Below are 20,017 nucleotides of genomic sequence, written 5' to 3'. Positions count from 1 at the left end.
TTTTCTTCTTTTATTTAAATCTTCTGCTGGGTCTGATATATTTCCGAAAATGCTAATAACGTAGGCCTAATGGTAAATGGTAGGAGGTTAGAAAATATATAACATCAGATTGGGTTATATATATGATTCAACATTACAATACATTATATGATATTGTATTGTATGTGAAGTTGTAAATAAAGAGATGGGTTAACAATGCATTTTGTAATCAAGCTAAGGCGGGTCAAGACGACACACCACAACAAAAGTAGGCTATAGCCTATACCGAATATTTGTTTAATTATTGGTAGAATGTAGTTTATACAACCATTAGTATAGGATCTGAAAATACAAGCTGCATCTTGCACACTTTATCTTATGCATTACTTCATTTTAATGTTTGCATTAACTTGTTTGAATCATTACTCTTTTTTTTTGCGCTCACTTTGTGGTTGAGGTCTTCTGCTGGCATATGCAGGAGGCTTGCTTTTTTTTTGACGTTTTAAAAATCGCCACCTCTATCAGTCAATCTTTGACAGATAAAGCTGGCAAGCAAGAAAATGCTGCAAGACACCGACATACCGCAGCAAAACGTGACTACTACGAAGTTGAATGTCATTGGCTCATCTGCGTTTCTAGGGCGGAGCTTAGCGACAGGTCAATTAATACGAACATAGTTTATTCGCAGGATATTAGCTTTCATTTTACTATGTCTGCCTGGAAAAAGATTCACCCCATTTTTTGATTGAACAATGATGCACTTGATTGAGGTATCCTTCTCAAGGATGCAACAGTTAGGTTTCAGTCGTTAGGAATCAAACCCAGAATATTTTCTTTGCTGGGAGTCTCTCACCCTCCCGCCACAGCGATTTCCACCCACCACAAGAGAGAGAGGTCATCTGAAGAATTGCTCATTGCAAAATAAATTTCACATGTTGGGATTCCTGTGTTTAATGTTGCAAACGACCGCGCTCTTGGGCCTCAGGGTTCCAGTGTCCAGGATGTCAAAGGACTGTCCTGGTACCAGACTGAACTCAAACCTCTGAAGCAGCTTGGCCATCACCACCTTAGCCTCCATCTGGAATCACATCATACACATGCTCAGTTTGTGTGGATTACTTTTCATGGTTTGCATGTTTGGCGTGTCTACCTGTGTCACCCACCTGTGCAAACTTCTGTCCCAGACAGGAGCGTGGTCCGAGAGCGAAGGGGTAGTAACAGTAGTAAGGCCTACAGGAAGATGGCTGCAGTGAATACACAACACTCTCTTTCCTTCTTAGAGAACATGAACATGAGCGAGTAGATTGTTCTTGTTCCCAGAATTTTACCATTAAATATCCACTATGCTCCTTTCAATGTAGACCGCTTACTTGGGTGCGTCCGGATAAAACCGGTCCGGATCAAACGTCAGTGGGTCCTTGAAGAATTTCTCCATCCTCCCACAGACATAGGCGTCAAACTGTAAAACACACAACAATACACTTCAACTAATATTATTGACACCATTCATCAGTTGAAGAATATTTACTTTTCTATGAAGCTCATTAAGCCTCAAGAAGATTGCTAGAGAAACTGTAGCAACTGACTATGCACACAACTCCTGCAGGTACGTGAAAACCACTGATGGTCATGTCCTCTGGTATATCACGTGAAGTTCCCGGAGCCGTGGCATACATCCTAAGGGTCTCCTTCAGCACCTGTCAGAAGAATATAAGATAAGGTAGAATGACTCTTTAGCCCAGACGGGAAATAAGCTTGTCGGTGAAAAGTAAGAGGAAAGTTATAAGAAGGAATGATGATGCAATGATACAAAAATGCAAAAAAACAACAACAACAAAACAATTCACAAAATATAAGCTACGTACAGTGTAATACTCTTAGCAATGTAGATGTAAAGACATACACGTTAAGAAATGTTTGGCCCTTCATCTTGATCCTTATAAAGGATGTACCTGTGAGAGGTAGGTCAGCTCTCCCAAATCATCATAGCTAATCTCCTGCTTCATTCCAAGAACAGCATCCACCTCTTTCTGCGCTCTGGTGGACATATCGTAAGGTTACACAAAAGGTTACAGGAATGTCTGTGTCAATCTCCACATTAAATTGAATTGAAGTTGCTCATTTCTTCTCGTGGTGTCTATTACTTTCCCATGATGTCAGGGTTTCTTGCTAGTTCCATGATGCAGAATGCAAGCTGATTGGCTGTAGTTTCCTGTCCTGAAAGCGGTTATTTTCAATACAATAATGTTGATCAGCAAGAATACGTTCACTGATAATGGGTAAATGATTCCTTATCAAGATAATTATGTCTATGAAAATGATAAAGGTATAAAGTCACATTTACATTGATACTTACCTGCGATGAAGAACGTCACAAAGTTGTCCAACATAAGATCCTCATCTTCTTTAGTCATTTCCTCTTCTGCAATAAATAAAGTATTTATTCTTCTATCCATCCCTCTTAATTGGTGTCCTCTCTGGCAATCAATTTCAAGGCATTGCTGTTTATGAACTGCATTTTATCATAGGATTTGGAACCCAACCTTGTCCAGCTGATTTGATGATCTGAGTGAGGATGTCTTTGGGTACATCTTCACCATTTTGGACGGCAGTTCTCCGTTTGGAGATCCAGGCTTCTCCTGTGGTCCGCAGAAGCTGGCAGGCCTCTCTCACCTCCTTGATGAACGGTCGGTTCTTTGGGTTTAGCTGAAAGAGTTAAATGTTCAATCATATGGGGTAGAATTGTATAGAGAGCTGAGGTCTTCAACTTCCATCAAAAAGTTTCTGGGTTCGATTCCCAATGTCTTCAGCTAACCAGAAGGACCCCTTGGATACCTCACTCTTTACTTCTCCTTAATAACATAGTATTTAAATTCACTGTTGCTCATAAAAGCAATACAAGTGTCCAAAGAGTAGTAATACGTAGTATCCAGTGTGAACAAACATGCATATTGATTTTGTATCTGAAAAAGTGAGCATGTACCTGAAAAAACATGTCTCGGACGTAAGGAACCATGCCTTTCAGACACGTCCCAATGGCTCTAGGGATAGGTGATTCAATGTTTTTGTGGGGATCCAAATCCATTCCAAAGGCCACCTGAAAATTAGTAATAAAAACATCAGTAGAATGTATAATGCTTTTGAAGGAAAACTATTTTCTGAGAATGGGATCTGTGAGCAATTGAACATGTTAGGGAAACCAGGCCGGAAGCAAGGACAATAAAGTAACCTGTAAACTCTTAATTTACATTCATTCACTAACTATCACATGGAGGACAGACGTTTGGATGAAGTACCTTGGTGATGACATCTAAGGTCACACGATTGACCAACTGGAGCATCTTTGCTTCTTTTTTGCTATCTGCAAATTTTGTGAGTTCATCCATGAGGTTTTCTGCCCCCTCGTTGAAGGTCCCCATCAGGCCCCTGAGGTACCTGGAAATTAAACGAGAAGTCTTGGTGTCAGCACAGAAAGCAATGTATGGAGGCCTGTCCCTGAAAATGTCCCTGTACAAAATAGGATTTTTTAAATATTTGAATTGATTTTGAAATGGCAAAGGTCATCTTGCTTGCTCATGAATTACACTGGTGTCAACTTACAGACTGCTGAAGGCAGGGTCCATAATACGTCGTTGTTTATACCACTGCTCATGGTCGGTAGCTGTAACCAAGCCATTTCCAAGAAACCTATGTTGAGGGCATAGAGAAAAGTGCGTACGATTTAGAGAATTTGAAATTACAAATAAAAAATGGGTTGAATGAACCAATACTTTCTCCCACATTACATTCTCATTTATAACATGATGAGAATAAGCATGGAAAATAAAAAACTCAGTTTACTCAGACTTTGTCTCCCTTGGCGCGGTGCCCATTATACCTCTTCAAAATTCTGGCTACATTCCTCTCCGACCTGATTGGAGCGAGCGGGAGAGCCTTTGTGCAAGAGACAGCCTTGTTTACCGTTAAGCCTTTTGCTGTTTGCCCAAATGTATCTGCTATTCCGATTTGTAGGCTACTATTATTTTACACTCAGTTAATGTTCTAAGCGCTTGAGCTAGCAGTTATAATTCACTCAAACACTTACAAATGATGCAATACACTAAATTCTAATTGTCAATATTTTATGTTCAAGATTTCATCTGAACAAATTGTTATGTTTGCTATTGCTGCAACAATGCATGTTATGTTACGCATGTTTACGACATGCCATGTTCTAATTTGTTTGGCACTTTTGAGAGGAGTCATGCATGCGTGAGTTAGACAGTTGAGTAAATGGAGTAAGCTCCGACTAGAGCTCTGTGACATCGCTTCATTATTCCTATACTACATTGGGGACAAGGATGGCTGACTGTTCCCTACCTCCACCCTCTCCTTTCCTGGCTCTTCCTGGAGAACCATCCGTGCCATGGATATATTGGATTGTTTAATTCGAAACCTATCTTTTATCTGCCGGCTTGGATGATGTATCCGACGCGAGGAAACGTGTACTACTACTGCACTGCTTTGGGGCAGAGGGACAGCGAGTGTTCGGAACTTTTGCTGTATCCACCCTGTACAAGGACGCCGTGGAACACCTTGAGGGACATTTTGCAGCCCCTCAGGGCGCTCTCCTACATCGCGCTAAGATCTGGCGCCAACACCCACAAGCCGGTGAGTCTGTCTCCCAATAAGTGGCTGACCTGTGAGGCTTGGCTAGCCTATGCAAGTTTAATGCATTACAAGACGAAATGATACAGGATCAACTCATTTGACACAAACTGTGAGAAAATTAGTGGGAAATTGTTGCTAGAAAAGGATGACTTGACACTAGCTCAGGCTATTAAGATAGCTCTACAGGTAGAGTCAGCATTGGAATGCGCGACACTCCAACTGATTCAACCCAACCACAGTCAGAAACGTGCCCTGTCAGTTCTATTAGCTTCCTGGACAGTGTCCAAGTAGCCTCACAGCCCCGAGATCGCTCACAGCAGCAATGAGGAAACTGTGGCTCATCCACTCACAATTCTAGAGCACAAGTCTGCCCAGCGCGTGGGAAAAACTGCTCCAATTGTGGGAATCTAAACCACTTTCAAAAAGTTTGTAGGTCCACTCCAACCAAAGGCCACCAGCAATACACAGTAGCCCAGCCGACGGTCATCCACAATGTCCGCTCAGGAGGAGTTTCATTTAAAACCTGTTCACTAACAGTTGATGACGTCACTCTACCCCTACTTTTTGACATGTTTGCCACTGTGTCATCGCTGAACCTATTGACATGGAAACGCTTCTTCTCGCATAAATCACTGGGACTGCCTTCCACGTCATCAGGTGGCTACGGCAATGCCGAAATTGACATTGTAGGTTCACTCCAGCTGTCGGTGCGCTACGGTGAAAGGGCTCTGCCAGCCTTCACATTCCACGTGTCACGCCATGGGGCCAATCTACTGGGTCTTGACCTCTTTCACAACCTAGGATACTGCTGGACACCACAGGCTCAGAGCTCCACACCATTGCCACCCTGTGGCAGCAACAGTGGCCTGCATTGTTTGATGGGCTGGGGGGGGGGGGGGCGGATGGCTAAATCAGTCACTAAAGAATGGAATTAGGGCTCACTTGGCTCAAGGGTGCACGTTCAACACCAGTCTTCTCCAGACACTACTGCACTACCGTGCTACTCCCCACGCGACCACTGGGGTGTCTACGGCCTCCCTCATGCTGGGGCGGGAGCTACAGTTGCAGCTGGACAGGCTTCGCCCTGGTCTGGTCCACACTCCAGTGCACCCGGCCCAAACAAGGGTCAATACACGTCAGGGCCAGATGAAGAACCGGTTTGACCGGAGGCGGCGAGCCAGACCACCAGCCATTGCCGCTCAAGACTGGGTCAGAATTCAACGAGCCCATCGCCACAACAAGCTAGTGTCATTCTGGTCGGAACCAGTGCAAGTCAGCCAGCAGCTTGGCCCTGCAACGTTCAGGCTCGTAGATGGTACCCGCTGGCATGGCAGCCGTCTGCGCAAGGTTTTAGCTCCTCCTTCAACTGGCCTGAGCACAGCTCCTGCGACAGCTTCTTCAGCCCGGCAGTCAGACCTTTCTGCGGCCTGGGATTCACTGCAAAGTGATGCGCCATTAACTCCTGCCCAGCAAGGGGCCCCGGAGCCCAAACCTGAGACCAGTGCCCCACCTGAGCCCCGCCCGGTCCGTGCACAGAACCGGCCTGGGCGTCTGCAGGACTTTGAGACTGAGTATCACACTTGAATTCTTGTGAAGGGGGGGGTGGGAAATGTTATGTTTGACATTGCTGCAACAATGCATGCTATGTTACGCATGTTTACGACATGCCGTTTTCTAATTGGTTTGGCACTTTTGAGAGGAGTCACGCATGCGTGAGTTAGGGAGTTGAATAAATGGAGTAAGTTCCGACTTGAGTTCTGTGACATCGCGTCTTTATTCCTATCTAACACAAATTTAATATTGAGAGATAATTATAATTGCATTACATTACAGCATACATTTGTATTTATATTAATGGCATATGTTTGAATAATCAATAAACCATAAGATTACCTGTTTCCAAAAAGTCCATGGAGTTGTTTGAATACAAGTTTAGCTTTAGGGTACTTGGGGGACATCAAGATCTCCTGAAATCACCCGGAAATACAATTATTAAATAATGAAGTCCAAAGATTTTGACCTTTGCCCTCTTTATTGAGCAATTCCTTCTTGTTCAACTGCTGGCTTGTGGATGCACTGGAATAACGTAATAGTTTACCTTAGTAGCCTCTGGACATGTCACAAGTATAGCAACGACGTGAAGAATATTAACCCTAACAACTGGCCCATACATTTCAGCCCTGTGAAAGAATAAATAGACATCCTAAGATATGTTTATGAGTGCAAACCCTATATATTTTTTTATTACCGTAATTATAGTAATGGTTGAGCTACTGCCTGCACAATTAACAGTTCTAACATAAACCTACTTACCACTGTAGGAATTTGTCGTGAAGATTTCTATCACTTCGTGTTTCCTCTAACACTGTTGTTAAATGCCCAAATATAAAGCTGCAATGATTAAAGTAATTGGTTAATCTTGCTTACCAATCGACTAAGCGAGAAAATAATTGGAGAGTTCTTACCTGTTTCTTGGTGGGCCAGGGATATGATCATATTGCATGTGAATGTGTTTGATATACAAACAATAAACAAGGAACGCAACTGCAATCAGAAGGAAAATATAAAAAATAGCATAACAGGCCCAGTTTGTCAGAATGTAGAACAAACCCATTTTAACTTGTTTCATGCAGCTCGGTAGGCTATCCTGGTTAGAGTTCAATCTGTTTCTGGTGATCACAATGCTGTGGAGAAGGGCATAGTCTTTTCGCCAGAGACGATGTGATTGGTCACAGATACCGTAAACACTGACAACGCAGCGCAACGTTGAATATACTCCTGCGTGCGCTGTTAAAAACATAACTCAATAATAACAATAACACATCTAAAATTGGGGTCCAGTCTGTTCAGAGTTGCGTAAACGTTATTTCGGAAATGTAGGACGTGCATAAACAACGTTTTCGTGCGTTAAGCCTCCAGTATGTAGTATTAACGTAATAGTACATTACATTACAAACACATACAGCGCCCTTTCTAGTTACTATGGAAACCATATACACCGGCCAATCGCACTGAAATGTGACTAAAACTAAATTGATATAATCCTACCTCCCAATCCTAACACATAAATACATTTAACAACAAACACTGAGAAGAGTTGAGGAACATCCGTGATGGAGCGTCATGAAGTTACAAGGAGTCCGCAGGTTTCTTTAGAAAAGCCGAGGCGAGTGACAGAGAGTTGACAGTGATAGCTGCTTGTTAGCCTGTTGCGTTCTTTAGCCTGGCACTAAAGACACACACGACTTGCATAGTACTAGCTGGTCTGTTGTACGATAACTAATATCCCTCTTCCACTCCAGACTTCTGGACATACCGACCTCACTGACATACCGATTTCTGCAGAAAGTATAGTGGTTAATTCAACTGCACCGAGAAAGATATACAGCACATATAATGTGCTGCATTTTATTATATTTATTGTTGAAATCTTCATTCTCCATTGTTTAATTCATACTTTCTCTTGTCAGCTGTTGGATAAAGGAGGTTATCACCTCTACGCAGGGCAGGGGAGGAAGCCAAGGCTCCTGAAACAGCTGGACGAGTTTATGAAGAGATGAAGAGCTGCACACCATTCACCCAGAGGATCCACACTCTCAGGAGCTCAAACTCCAGGTCTGTTTGCTCTATGACTCCTCATAGGATTGCATCGATTTTTATTTATATTTAATAATATTCACACACATGGACAAAAACAGACACACACACACACACACCCAGAAAGACACACCAACACGCGCGCGCGCTCACATTTGTTGTACCACCTTCAATGCATTTTTCTTTGCTTACAGGTCTATCGCAATGCCTTCCGTCGTTTCATTAAGGAGTTCAGAAACTATCAACCGCTGCTTGGTGCCATTCAAAGAGAATATGAAAACGCTTTAGGTTGTATTTAGTCCGACCTTCAGTTTTAATTTACTATACCGTATAACATAACCATTATAGCATTATAACATCACCATCACATTTCTCTTCAGGGATAAAACAAGCACAGAAATTATTCTTTAAAATGATTTGTCTGGTGGATGTGCGAAGCAATATGATTTAAATTGGTGCCACAATATTTACTCCGAGACAATTCATGAAGTCACAAAGTACTTGGGGGACATCAAGATCTCCTGGAAATACAATTATTAAATAATGAAGCGCAAATGTTTTGGCCTTTGCACTCTTTATTGAGCAATTCCTTCTTGTTCAACTGCTGGCTTGTGGATGAACTGGAATAACTTAATATTTTACCTTTGTAGCCTCTGGACAGACATTAATCCTAACAACTGGCCTATACATTTCAGCCCTGTGAAAGAATAAATATACATCCTAAGACATGTCTATGAGAGGAAACCGTATTTGTGTTGTATATCCATTTTTTATTAATAGTTATCAATACATTTTTATAGTATTAGTTGAGCTTGCCCACTGCTTGGTGGGCGAGCCCTACCATAAGAGTACTGTCGGCGGTTGAAACGCTGGCCGTAACTGAGCTGGGCTATACCGCACCCTCATATGGGTCTACGTTTTGTACTGGCGGAAATTAAATGGCCTAATTGGGCCTTATTATATGAGAGAGATATGGTCATGGAGTTCAGCCATAATGACCCCTATATTTCTGAAGTTATTGTTGGTACTCTAAATGCATAATTAATAGAAACATAATTTGTTCGCAGGAATGACCTTTAATTTGACTATGTCTGACTGCAATTCGATTCATCCTCAATTTTTGATTAAACAATGATGAATTTGATTGAGGTATCTTTCTCAAGGATGCAACAGGTAGGTTTCAGTCATTCCGCAATACACCTGCCACAAGAGAGAGAGGTCATCTGAAGAATCGTTCATTGCAAAATAAAGTTTCACAAGTTGGGATTCCTGTGTTTAATGTTGCAAACGACAGCGCTCTTAGGCCTCAGGGTTGCAGTGTCCAGGATGCCAAAGGACTGTCCTGGTACCAGACTGAACTCAAACCTCTGAAGCAGTTTGGCCATCACCACCTTAGCCTCCATCTGGAATCACATCATACACATGCTCAGTTTGTGTTTCTGGATTATTTTTCAGGGTTAGCATGTTTGATGTTTCTACCTGTGTCACCCACCTGTGCAAACCTCTGGCCCAGACAGGAGCGGGGTCCGAGACCGAAGGGGTAGTAACAATAGTAAGGCCTACAGGAAGATGCTGAAGTGAATACACAATACTCTCTTTAAAGACTGTCAACTGAAATGAATGTGGAAAGTCAGTCACCTCTGCTTAAAACAATATGAAGAAACAGTTATTCTATAAAAGTAGTTTCATTTGGAGGCTAACAATTGACTATCAATGGGGGAGCTGGTCAAATAATATCGTTGGTAATTTGAGATTACATTTTCTTTTTGTGAATTAATAATATAAACGATTAGCCTGACATGCGTTTTAGTCTGGACCTCCCAGTACATTTGAGATTTCCAAGGGCTTTAATCAACGAGCACAGACCAAAGTGCTGCTGCACTGAAATTGATAGACCTTTAACCAATCAGAGCAACCACTATACTCCTCTTAATGTAGACTGCTTACTTTGGAGCGTCTGGTTGAAACCTGTCCGGATCAAACGTCATTGGGTCCTTGAAGAATGTTTCCATCCTCCCACAGACATAAGAGTCAAACTGAAAAACACACAACAATAAACTTCAAATAATATTACTGTCACTATTTATCACGTGAATAATATTGACCTTTCTATGAAGTGTACGTATTTGGCGAGATTGCTAAATAAACTGTAGCAACTGACCCTGCCCACAACTCCTGCAGGTATGTGAACACCACTGATGGTCATGTCCTCTAGTATCTCACGAGAAGTTCCAGGAGCAGAGGGATACAACCTAAGGGTCTCCTTCAACACCTGTCAGAAAACATTAGATAAGGTAGAATGACTCTTTATTCCCAGACTGGAAATAAGCTTGTTCCTGTGAAAAGTACAGTTATAAGAATGAAAGAGAACAAAAGTGCAAACATAATCTACAAAACAATGCATGAAATATAAATCTATATACACTGTCATACTCTTAGCGATGCAAACGTAAAAGAAATACACTTAAATAAATGTTTGGCCCTTCATCTTGATCCATTTAAAGGATGTACCTGTGAGAGGTAGGTCAGCTCTCCCAAATCATCATAGCTAATCTCCTTCCTCATTCCAATAACAGCATCCACCTCTTTCTGCGCTCTGGTGAAGATAACAGGTTACAGGAATGTCTATGTCAATCTCCAGATTAAATAATTAATTAATTATAGTTTTGCTTCTTGTGGTGCCTTTTACTTTTCCATGATTTCAGGGTTTCTTCCGAGTTCCATGACGCAGAATGCAAGCTGACTGGCTGTAGTATCCTGTCCTGAAAGTTGATAGTCTCAATACAATTAATGCTTTAAATAAGGAGAAGCAGATCACCAAGCATATGGGTCAATTATTCATTATCAAGGTGTTTCTTAAAGTAACAGTGTATAATTATGTCTGCACAACGTATAAAGGTATAAAGGCACATTTATATCGAGACTTACCCGCAATGAAAATCGTCACAAAGTTGTCCAACATAACATCCTCATCTTCTTTGGTCATTTTCTCTTCTGCGAAAAAAAAAGAAGTGTTTATTCTTCAATCCAAATATCAAATGATCCATGAAACTGTACATTCAAGGACTTAGCCTTTATGTGTTTCACATTGAAAGGTAGTTGGAACGACTGACTTCAGGTCACCTACATCTGGGTAAAGCATCATTCAATATTAAGTTGTTCTATAAATAAAAACAACCTCAAAAATAGGTATTTATTTTCTGAATCTATAGTGAATTGGGTTGGGATTCATTCTGTATTGCTGTCATCATGCAGGGACCTAGGATGCTAACCACCAGGCTGACCAATCACAGGACAGTACTACTCCTGCGTTGACTTCCCTTTGTCTCTTTTTCTCTGGCAACCAATTCATTTCAAGGCATTGCCATTCATGAACAGCATTTCATCATAGGATTTGGAACCCAACCTTGTCCAGTTGATTTGATGATCTGAGTGAGGATGTCTTTGGGTACATCTTCACCATTTTTAACAGCAGTTCTCCGTTTGGAGATCCAGGCTTCTCCTGTGGTCCGCAGAAGCTGGCATGCCTCCCTGACCTCCTTGATGAACGGTCGGTTCTTTGGCATTAGCTGGAACAGTTAAATGTGCAAACATAAAAGCAGGGGTAGTAGTGTATAGAGAGCTGGGGTGTTCAACTTCCATCAAAAAGTTTCTGGGTTAGATTCTGAATGTCTGCAGCTAACCTGAAGGACCACTTGTTCAGGATACTCATTCCTTACTGCTCCTTAATAACATACTATTTAAATTCACTGCTGCTCATAAAAGCAATACAAGTGTCTAATAAATAGTAATACGTGGTATCCAGTGTTAACAAATATGCATATTGATGCTATACCTAAAAGACAGCATGTGACAGATGTGTACCTGAAATAACATGTCTCGGATGCTTGGGACCATGCCTTTCAGACACGCGTTAATGGCTCTAGGGAAAGGGGAGTCCTTGTTTTTGATTAGGTCCAAATCCATTCCAAAGGCCACCTGAATATTAGTAATAAAACATCAGTGGAACGTTTAGATATTTTAAAGTCTTTTGAAGGAAAACAATCTGAGCAGTTGAACATGTTAGGGCAACCAGGCAGGAAACAAGGACAATGAAGTAACCTGTAAATTATTAATTTACTATTTGTCATTCATTAACTATCATGGAGGACAGACGTTTGGATGGAGTACCTTGGTGATGACATCGAAGGTCACACGGTTGAACAACTGGAGCATCTTTGCTTCTTTTTTGCTATCTGCAAACTTTGTGAGTTCTTCCATGAGGTTTTCTGTCCTCTCGTTGAAGGTCCCCATCAGGCCCCTGAGGTACCTGGAAATTAAACAAGATGTCTTGGTGTCAGCACAGAAAGCAATGTATGGAGGCCTGTCCCTGCAATGTCCCCGTACAAAATAGGATTTTTTAAATATTTGAATTGATTTTGAAAAGTCAAAGGTCAACTTGCTTGCTCATGAATTACACTGGTGTCAACTTACAGACTGCTGAAGGCAGGGTCCATAATCCGTCTTTGTTTATACCACTGCTCATGGTCGGTAGCTGTAAGCAAGCCACTTCCCAGAAACCTATGTTGGGGGAATAGAGAAAAGTGCGTACGATTTGGAGAATTTGAAATTACAACGATTGTTTGATTATAAAAAATGGAATGAATGAACCAATACTTTCTCCCACATTACATTCTCATTTATAACATGATGAGAATAAGAAAAAATAACTGAGTTGACTTGGACTTTGTCTCCCTTGGCGCGGCGCCCATTATACCTCTTCAAAATTCTGGCTACATTCCTCTCCGACCTGATTGGAGCGAGCGGGAGAGCCTTTGTGCAAGAGACAGCCTTGTTTACCGTTAAGCCTTTTGCTGTTTGCCCAAATGTATCTGTTATTCTGATTTGTAGGCTACTGTCATTTTACACTCAGTTCTTTCTCTAAGCACTCGAGCTAGAGGTCATAATTCCCTCAAACACTTACTTAATAATGCAATCTTAAATACACCTACACTCAATTCAAATTGTCAATATTTTATGTTCAAGATTTCATCTAAACAAATGTGATATTGAGAGTTAATGATAATTGCAATACAATACAGCATACATTTGTGTTTATATTAATGACATGTGTTTAAAATATCAGTAGACCATAGGATTAGGCCTACCTTTCTCCAAAAAGTCCATGGAGTTGTTTGAATACAATTTTAGCTTTAGGGTACTTGGAGGACATCAAGATCTCCTGAAATCGTCCAGAAAAACAATTTTTAAATAATGAAGTCGGTAAAACTTAATAAGGTCCCATAATAAATGGCAAACTAGTCATTACCTAACCCTTTGTTAATATTTGTTAATTGTTACTAAAATATCTATTTGGCACAAGTTAATAGTTTTTTTTCACTGACTACAGAGTGTCGCTGGTTAGGGTTAGGGTTAGGGCCGTGTGTTAGGGTTAGGGCCGTGTGTTAGGGTTAGGGTTAGGGTCGTGTGTTAGGGTTGGGTTAGGGTTATGCAACCAACTAATATTTAATTAATGATGAAAAAACTATTAACTTGTGCCAAATAGATATCTTTAGTAACAATTAACAAATATTAACAAAGGGTTAGGTAATGACTAGTTTGCTATTTATTATGGCACCTTATTATAAAGTGTTACCATGAAGTCCAAAGATTTTGACCATGGCACTCTTTACTGAGCAATTCCTTGATGTTCAACTGCTTGGTTGTAGTTTATATTTTACCTTAGTAGCCCCTGGACATGTCACAAGTATAAAAACGACGTGAAGAGTATTAATCCTAACTACTGGCCCATACATTTCAGCCCTGTGAAAGAATAAATAGACATCCTAATTTATGTTTATGAACGCAAACTATATCTATTTTTTTTTACCGTAATTATAGTAGGCAGTTGGGCTACTGCCTGCACAATCAACAGTTCTAACATAAACCTACTTACCACTGTAGAGATTTGTCGTGGATATTTCTATCACTTCGTGTTTCATCTAGCAATGTTGGTGAATGTCCAAATAAAAAGCTGCAATGATTAAAGAAATTGGTAAATCTTGCTTAACAATCAACTAAGCAAGAAAATAATTGGAGAGTTCTTACCTGTCTCTTGGTGGGCCAGGGATATGATCATATTTCATGTGAATGTGTTTGATATACAAACAATAAACAAGGAACGCAACTGCAATCAGAAGGAAAATATGAAAAATAGCATAACAGGCCCAGTTTGTCAGAATGTAGAACAAATCCATTTTAACTTGTTTCATGCAGCTCGGTAGGCTATCCTTGGGTAGAGTTCAATCTGTTTGTGGTGATCACAATGCTGTGGAGAAGGGCATAGTCTTTTCGCCAGAGACGATGTGATTGGTCACAGATACCGTAAACACTGACAACGCAGCGCAACGTTGAATATACTCCTGCGTGCGCTGTTAAAAACATAACTCAATAATAACAATAACACATTTAAAATTGGGGTCCAGTCTGTTCAGAGGTGCGTAAACATTATTTCAGAAATGTAGGACGTGCATAAACAACGTTTTCGTGCGTTAAGCCTCCAGTATGTAGTATTAACGTAATAGTACATTACATTACAAACACATACAGCGCCCTTTCTAGTTACTATGGAAACCATATACACCGGCCAATCGCACTGAAATGTGACTAAAACTAAATTGATATAATCCTACCTCCCAATCCTAACACATAAATACATTTAACAACAAACACTGAGAAGAGTTGAGGAACATCCGTGATGGAGCGTCATGAAGTTACAAGGAGTCCGCAGGTTTCTTTAGAAAAGCCGAGGCGAGTGACAGAGAGTTGACAGTGATAGCTGCTTGTTAGCCTGTTGGGTTCTTTAGCCTGGCACTAAAGACACACACGACTTGCATAGTACTAGCTGGTCTGTTGTACGATAACTAATATCCCTCTTCTTTCCACTCTAAGACTTCTGGACATACCGACCTACACTGACATACCGATTTCTGTAGAAAGCATAGTGGTTAATTCAACTGCACCGAGAAAGGTAAGGAAGCCCCCCCCCCCCCCCCCACATACACTGCATTTTATTATATTCATTGTGGGAAATCGTCGTTCTCCATTGTTTAATTGATACTTTCTCTTGTCAGCTGGTGGATAAAGGAGGTTATCACCTCTACGCAGGGCCGGGGAGGAAGCCAAGGCTTTTGGAACAGCTGGACGAGTTTGTGAAGAGAGAGCTGCACACCATTCACCCAGAGGATCCACACTCTCAGGAGCTCAAACTCCAGGTCTGTTTGCTCCATGACTCTTTATAGGATTGTATCGATTTTGTTTATATTTTTATTAATATTTAAGAATATTCACACACATACACACGCACTCGAGCACACACGCACACACACACACACACACACACACACACACACATTTGTTGTACCACCTTTAATACATTTTTCTTTGCATATAGGTCTATCGCAATGCCTTCAGTCGTTTCATTGAGGAGTTCAGAAACTACCAACCGCTGCTTGGTGCCATTCAAAAAGAATATGAAAATGCTTTAGGTTTGTATTTAGTTCTTCCTTTAGTTTTAATTTACTATACCATATAACATAAGCATTATTGCATTATAACATCACCATCCAACTTCAATCCATCTAAAAGCAAGCACAGGCACCATCCAACTTCAATCTGTCAAAAAACAAGCACAGGTATTCTTTAAAATGATTTGTCTGGTTGATGTGCTAACGGTTAGCACCAATAAAAAGCATATAGGTTAGCAGCTAACCTATATGCTTTTTATTGGTGCCACTATTTACTACCAGACAATACCTGAAGTCACAAAGCCAAATGAATGGTGGTAATGTTATATATTAATATTATTAATTTATGGCTTATTTGTTTTTTAGCGGATCTGCAAAATCAGATCAGGGAACTGAAGCCGCTCCAGACGCGGGTATTGCTCGTGACGGAGGAGTGCAACCGAAAGGTTCTGGCCCGCTGGGAGGACGGGCAAGCCCAGGTGAGAGCCCTGGAGGAGGACAAACGACAGCTTCTGAAGGACATGGAAGACATGAGGGAGCAGGAGGAGAGACAGAACGCAGTGGTATGGATGCATTTTACTCGTTTTATTCCCTACCATTACCAAGGCGGCGTCACCTCTTCCTGTTTTGTTGACGTGTTTATTTTCTACGGCAATTCCCATGAAATCGTTATAGTTCTCTTTCGGTCTCATATTTGTTCCATCATCCGTATTCATTTGGGGAATTCCCTTCAATGACAACGCGTCATTATCAAAAGTATCAAACCCCAGCGGCTCTGTACTATACAACTCCATTCACTTCACTGCCCTTTGGTTTCAGGTACTTGTACTGCAGGACGGCTCGCCATAACCATTATTTTCCTGTTGTTTCTTGCCCGATGTAACTCCTCTGTCTTCCTCCTCTCCCCCCTCCCCTCATGTACCCCACCCCAGGTGTCCCGTCTGCAGTGTGACCTGGCCGGTCAGTACCGGCAGTACAGGGAGGAGAGAGACTCACGCAGCCTGCTGCTCCTCAAGTACAGCCTGTGCCGCTGCGCCGCAGAGCCTGACGAGGAGGCCTACGACATACCCGCGTGTAAGGCGGGGGTTCCATGTGGGGGGGGGGGGGCATACGAGATAAGATAGGATGGGTTCATATATGCAACCTCTAAATGACATTATTCCGAACTAGACCTATATATTATTGCCAAATTCACATAAGTGTCTCAGTGTACTAAATGATCTAGCTTAATATTATTGAGTAAATAGTAAAAAAGTATTGAAGCTGAACATACTGTCTGTACATTCATTGAATTCTAACAGTCAGGGATTTGCTAATGGAATTTCAATTACCAGTTGTCTCCCATAGTTCAGTGCAAGCTTGAGCTGTCAGAAATTGATCATGATGTGACTAAAAAGGAACGCACGCATGCCCCCCCCCCCCCCCCACACACACACACACACACACACACACACACACACATACAAAATATAGACGATGAGGACAAGGACCCCGTGAAGCTCAAGATTGCGTTGAAGGTGTGTCGAAAGGACCTGAGCAACACCGAGGGGGAGCTCAACAAGATAAAGTCAGAGTACTGGGGGGTGGTGCCTCGTCAGGACTGGGACGCACTGGAGGATGCACACAAACGCACCCTGCTGCAGGTACTGGGTACACAGACTGTGTGTGTTGTTGCCTGTAGGTCTGTCTGTCGCACTGCAGCCTGTGTGTTATGGTTGCTCCTCTGTTGCTTTTCCAGTTGCAGGAGCTACAGAGGGACTTTGACCAGTTGAAGAGTGAACATGACACCCTGAAAGAGGTGCATAAGAGAGAGGCTGTACAGCCGTGTGCGAACCAAGAAGATGACCTCAAGAATACCGACAAGGCTAGTTACTTATATCCTAATGTCCTCTTGCTAACGATTTACACTTGTGTCAAAAACCAGCAGCTTATATAGTAGGTTGACCTAACCTACTATATAACTACCCTCCGTATCTTGAGTTCGGTGAGCGACGCTTCCTTATTGCTTTTGAACTGCTTCCTCCTGTACTTCAAAACAAAGCCAAGGCAGCCCCAGTCTTTATTTTATATCACTAACTAATAAAGTATGTATTTTTGTATTTTTACTCTTCCTATTCATATTTTGCCACCTATGCTTTTCTCACCAATATATATTTTTGTAACATATTGAGATTCGAGTTCAATATCTAGTCTTTATCTTGCACCGTTGTGTCTGTAATCAGGTTAATGGGGTTTTATAACAGGGTTTGATGCTGACACCTTACACCTAGATGGGATCTACATAAGTAGAAGCGGCGTGTTATGTGAATCTGCACCTTGTTGGAAGAGAGTTGACGAATACAATGTATGGAGTTGTGTAGGCTGTTGGTTTACATCAAAAAATGACCACATCCTCCTTTTTCCAACTGGTTTTGTTAGGAGGGAGATGGTGGTGAAGAATCAGATGTCGTGGAGCCTGTGCGGACACCGTCACTGAGGGATAGGCAGGTGTACATCGACCAGCTCCGGGAACTGCTTGACGGGAAGGGGTAGGAAAAACAAACTGAATAGCAGGAACATGTTTCCACATAAAAGTAGAAAAACCTGGCCAATACACTCGAGGATTTCCTATTTGGACTGTAGTTATTTCTGTCACCACTCAAGGGCAACAATACAAGATTGTACAAATACAAGATTGCCAGATAGCCAGTTCAGTGCCTGTTCAGTGCCTGTTCAGTGCCTGTTCAGTGCCTGTTCAGTGCCAGTTCAGTGCCTGATCAGTGCCTGTTCAGTGCCAGTTCAGTGCCAGTTCAGTGCCAATTCAGTGCCAGTTCAGTGCCAGTTCAGTGCCAGTTCAGTGCCTGTTCAGTGCCTGTTCAGTGCCTGTTCAGTGCCAGTTCAGTGCCTGTTCAGTGCAAGTTCAGTGCCTGTTCAGTGCCTGTTCAGTTCCTGTTCAGTGCCTGTTGAAACAGGCCGATTGCTGCGTCTCTCCTCGACCATGTCCGCTGAGCCCTGAAGCACCGCCTCCCTGCAGCTGTAACGAGCACCACTGTTTGTTTGTATTCAAGGTAGATGTTCCGGTTTCTGATGCATGTTTTTAATTTTTGCCCAGGCTGGTGTCGGTCGCAGACATGCGCGCTGCCCTTACGTCGTTAGACCCAGCTCTAGAGTCGGCTGCTTTGGAACACACCCTAGGCCTGGCTTTCCAGGTGAGCCATGGCTAAAAAGATACAGCGTTGGATCAGCTGGCGAAAAAAGAGAGCGCCACTAGGGCCTACACACTGTTACTATAACAAACTGTAATGACTGATACTTAAAAGGGAAGGTAAACAGGTCAACGATGATTGATAATGCTTGCATCCTCTAATAGTGTGGTATCGCTCGGTGAACGAGACAAGTCGTGAACCTGTTTTGGTTCTGCGTCGGGTTTAAGTGCGCGGGCCAATCGCAGCCCTTGCTGCTGGGTCGCCTCGACGCAAGGTTAACATTTTTGGGAGGCGCACGTCAGGCCCTTGCGGTGGGCGCAAGGAGGGTCCGCAAGGACACAATGGTTTGTAAAGCCCCTTGCGTTGCGTCGACGTGGAACCTTAGCTAAGCCTCAACGCAGTACTGCTCTCCGTGACCAGCCCTGGCCCTTCCTTCACTGTCCCCCTGGCAGGTGGGCGCGGCGGACCTGGATCAGGACGCCCTACAGCTGGACGCAGAGACCCTCCTGCAGCACCTGGAGATCTCCCCCAGGACCAGTCCTCCGCCTCAGCAAGACTGACGGCGTATACGTTTTGGACTGCCGTAAAGCCTCGGCAGAAACTAGACTCATTGTAGGATTTCTTTTAATTGTATGCATGAACCTGCAATGCACAGGCCGCTATGTTAAGTGCTTAGAATGTGAATTTATTATGTGATGTTTTTCCACTTTGATTGTATTGGCTTCAGGATGTACACACTGAGACGAGTTGAACTTTAGTGGATAATATCAATTGGAGGGAAGGGGACTGTTTAAACACATGGTGAAATAGGCCTTTTTGCGGTTATATTATTTGTTTGTCCGTGTGTTGTGTGAGTTGTCTACCGCAAATCCCCTTATGATACAAGGATAGACTTTTGGAGTTTATGTTGGTTTTTATTGATCAGAGAGGTGTTGCCAAATGTATACACGACTTGGTTAGCGTACGTATTGTGCCATACATGACCAAGGAATGCAAAGCCAGGCAAACCAGTAACCCTAGTGGTGGAAAAAGGAGGCCAAGAATTCCCCCCCAGCTTCAGTCAAGTGGTTATTTCCCAATGTTTCATACTAATGGTTTGGT

General features: G+C 42.3%; 4 protein-coding genes across 5 annotated transcripts in view; 1 reads left to right on the top strand and 3 right to left on the bottom strand.

Annotated features, from left to right (window-relative positions):
- LOC307088383 (uncharacterized protein) overlaps positions 1–20,017 on the bottom strand; it is a gene marked incomplete at both ends in the record, with an annotated part of 132,824 nt that overhangs the window by 77,516 nt on the left and 35,291 nt on the right. The gene's annotated exons all lie outside the window — the stretch shown is intronic.
- Positions 905–7,280, bottom strand: LOC307087885 (cholesterol 24-hydroxylase-like). Its single transcript, XM_079753561.1, has 15 exons — positions 7,095–7,280; positions 6,943–7,020; positions 6,728–6,809; positions 6,523–6,596; positions 3,580–3,666; positions 3,276–3,414; positions 2,963–3,076; positions 2,523–2,685; positions 2,336–2,401; positions 2,124–2,196; positions 1,932–2,016; positions 1,566–1,676; positions 1,350–1,438; positions 1,143–1,209; positions 905–1,057 (listed from the first exon to the last, which is right to left on the bottom strand). Exons 1-15 carry the CDS (start codon positions 7,256–7,258, stop codon positions 908–910), a joined length of 1,542 nt encoding a protein of 513 aa, XP_079609687.1. The 5' UTR covers positions 7,259–7,280; the 3' UTR covers positions 905–907.
- LOC307087886 (cholesterol 24-hydroxylase-like) lies at positions 8,989–14,477 on the bottom strand (the record flags this gene model as incomplete). Of its 2 annotated transcripts, XM_079753562.1 has the most annotated exons (15): positions 8,989–9,629; positions 9,719–9,785; positions 10,174–10,262; positions 10,388–10,498; positions 10,738–10,822; positions 10,916–10,988; positions 11,155–11,220; positions 11,633–11,795; positions 12,091–12,204; positions 12,397–12,535; positions 12,700–12,786; positions 13,374–13,447; positions 13,947–14,028; positions 14,162–14,239; positions 14,314–14,477. In XM_079753562.1, the coding sequence occupies 15 exons, from the start codon at positions 14,475–14,477 to the stop codon at positions 9,480–9,482; spliced, it is 1,542 nt and encodes a 513-aa protein (XP_079609688.1). In that variant the 3' UTR covers positions 8,989–9,479. The 2 variants fall into 2 exon arrangements, with proteins under 2 accessions (XP_079609688.1, XP_079609689.1); XM_079753563.1 differs by lacking the exon at positions 13,947–14,028 and having other exon boundaries at positions 14,314–14,356.
- tsnaxip1 (translin-associated factor X interacting protein 1) lies at positions 14,963–19,614 on the top strand (the record flags this gene model as incomplete). The annotated part of the gene is made up of 10 exons (XM_079754106.1): positions 14,963–14,995; positions 15,339–15,479; positions 15,659–15,752; positions 16,098–16,294; positions 16,664–16,805; positions 17,205–17,374; positions 17,470–17,595; positions 18,150–18,259; positions 18,823–18,919; positions 19,369–19,614. 10 exons carry the CDS (start codon positions 14,963–14,965, stop codon positions 19,474–19,476), a joined length of 1,218 nt encoding a protein of 405 aa, XP_079610232.1. The 3' UTR covers positions 19,477–19,614.

The sequence above is a fragment of the Pollachius pollachius genome (assembly GCF_949987615.1).
Source record: "Pollachius pollachius genome assembly, chromosome: 16".
NCBI lineage: Eukaryota > Metazoa > Chordata > Actinopteri > Gadiformes > Gadidae > Pollachius > Pollachius pollachius.
Note: the sequence above shows the minus strand (reverse complement) of the source record. Positions and strands in the feature narration are given on the sequence as shown.

Coding starts and splice junctions, on each gene's coding strand:
- LOC307087885 (XM_079753561.1), bottom strand. CDS start 7,258: ATGAAACAAGTTAAAATGGGTTTGTTCTACATTCTGACAAACTGGGCC. Junction 3,077..3,275: donor CCTTAGATGTCATCACCAAG/GTACTTCATCCA, acceptor ACTAATTTTCAG/GTGGCCTTTGGAATGGATTT. Junction 1,210..1,349: donor TTTTATCCGGACGCACCCAA/GTAAGCGGTCTA, acceptor ATCTTCCTGTAG/GCCTTACTACTGTTACTACC.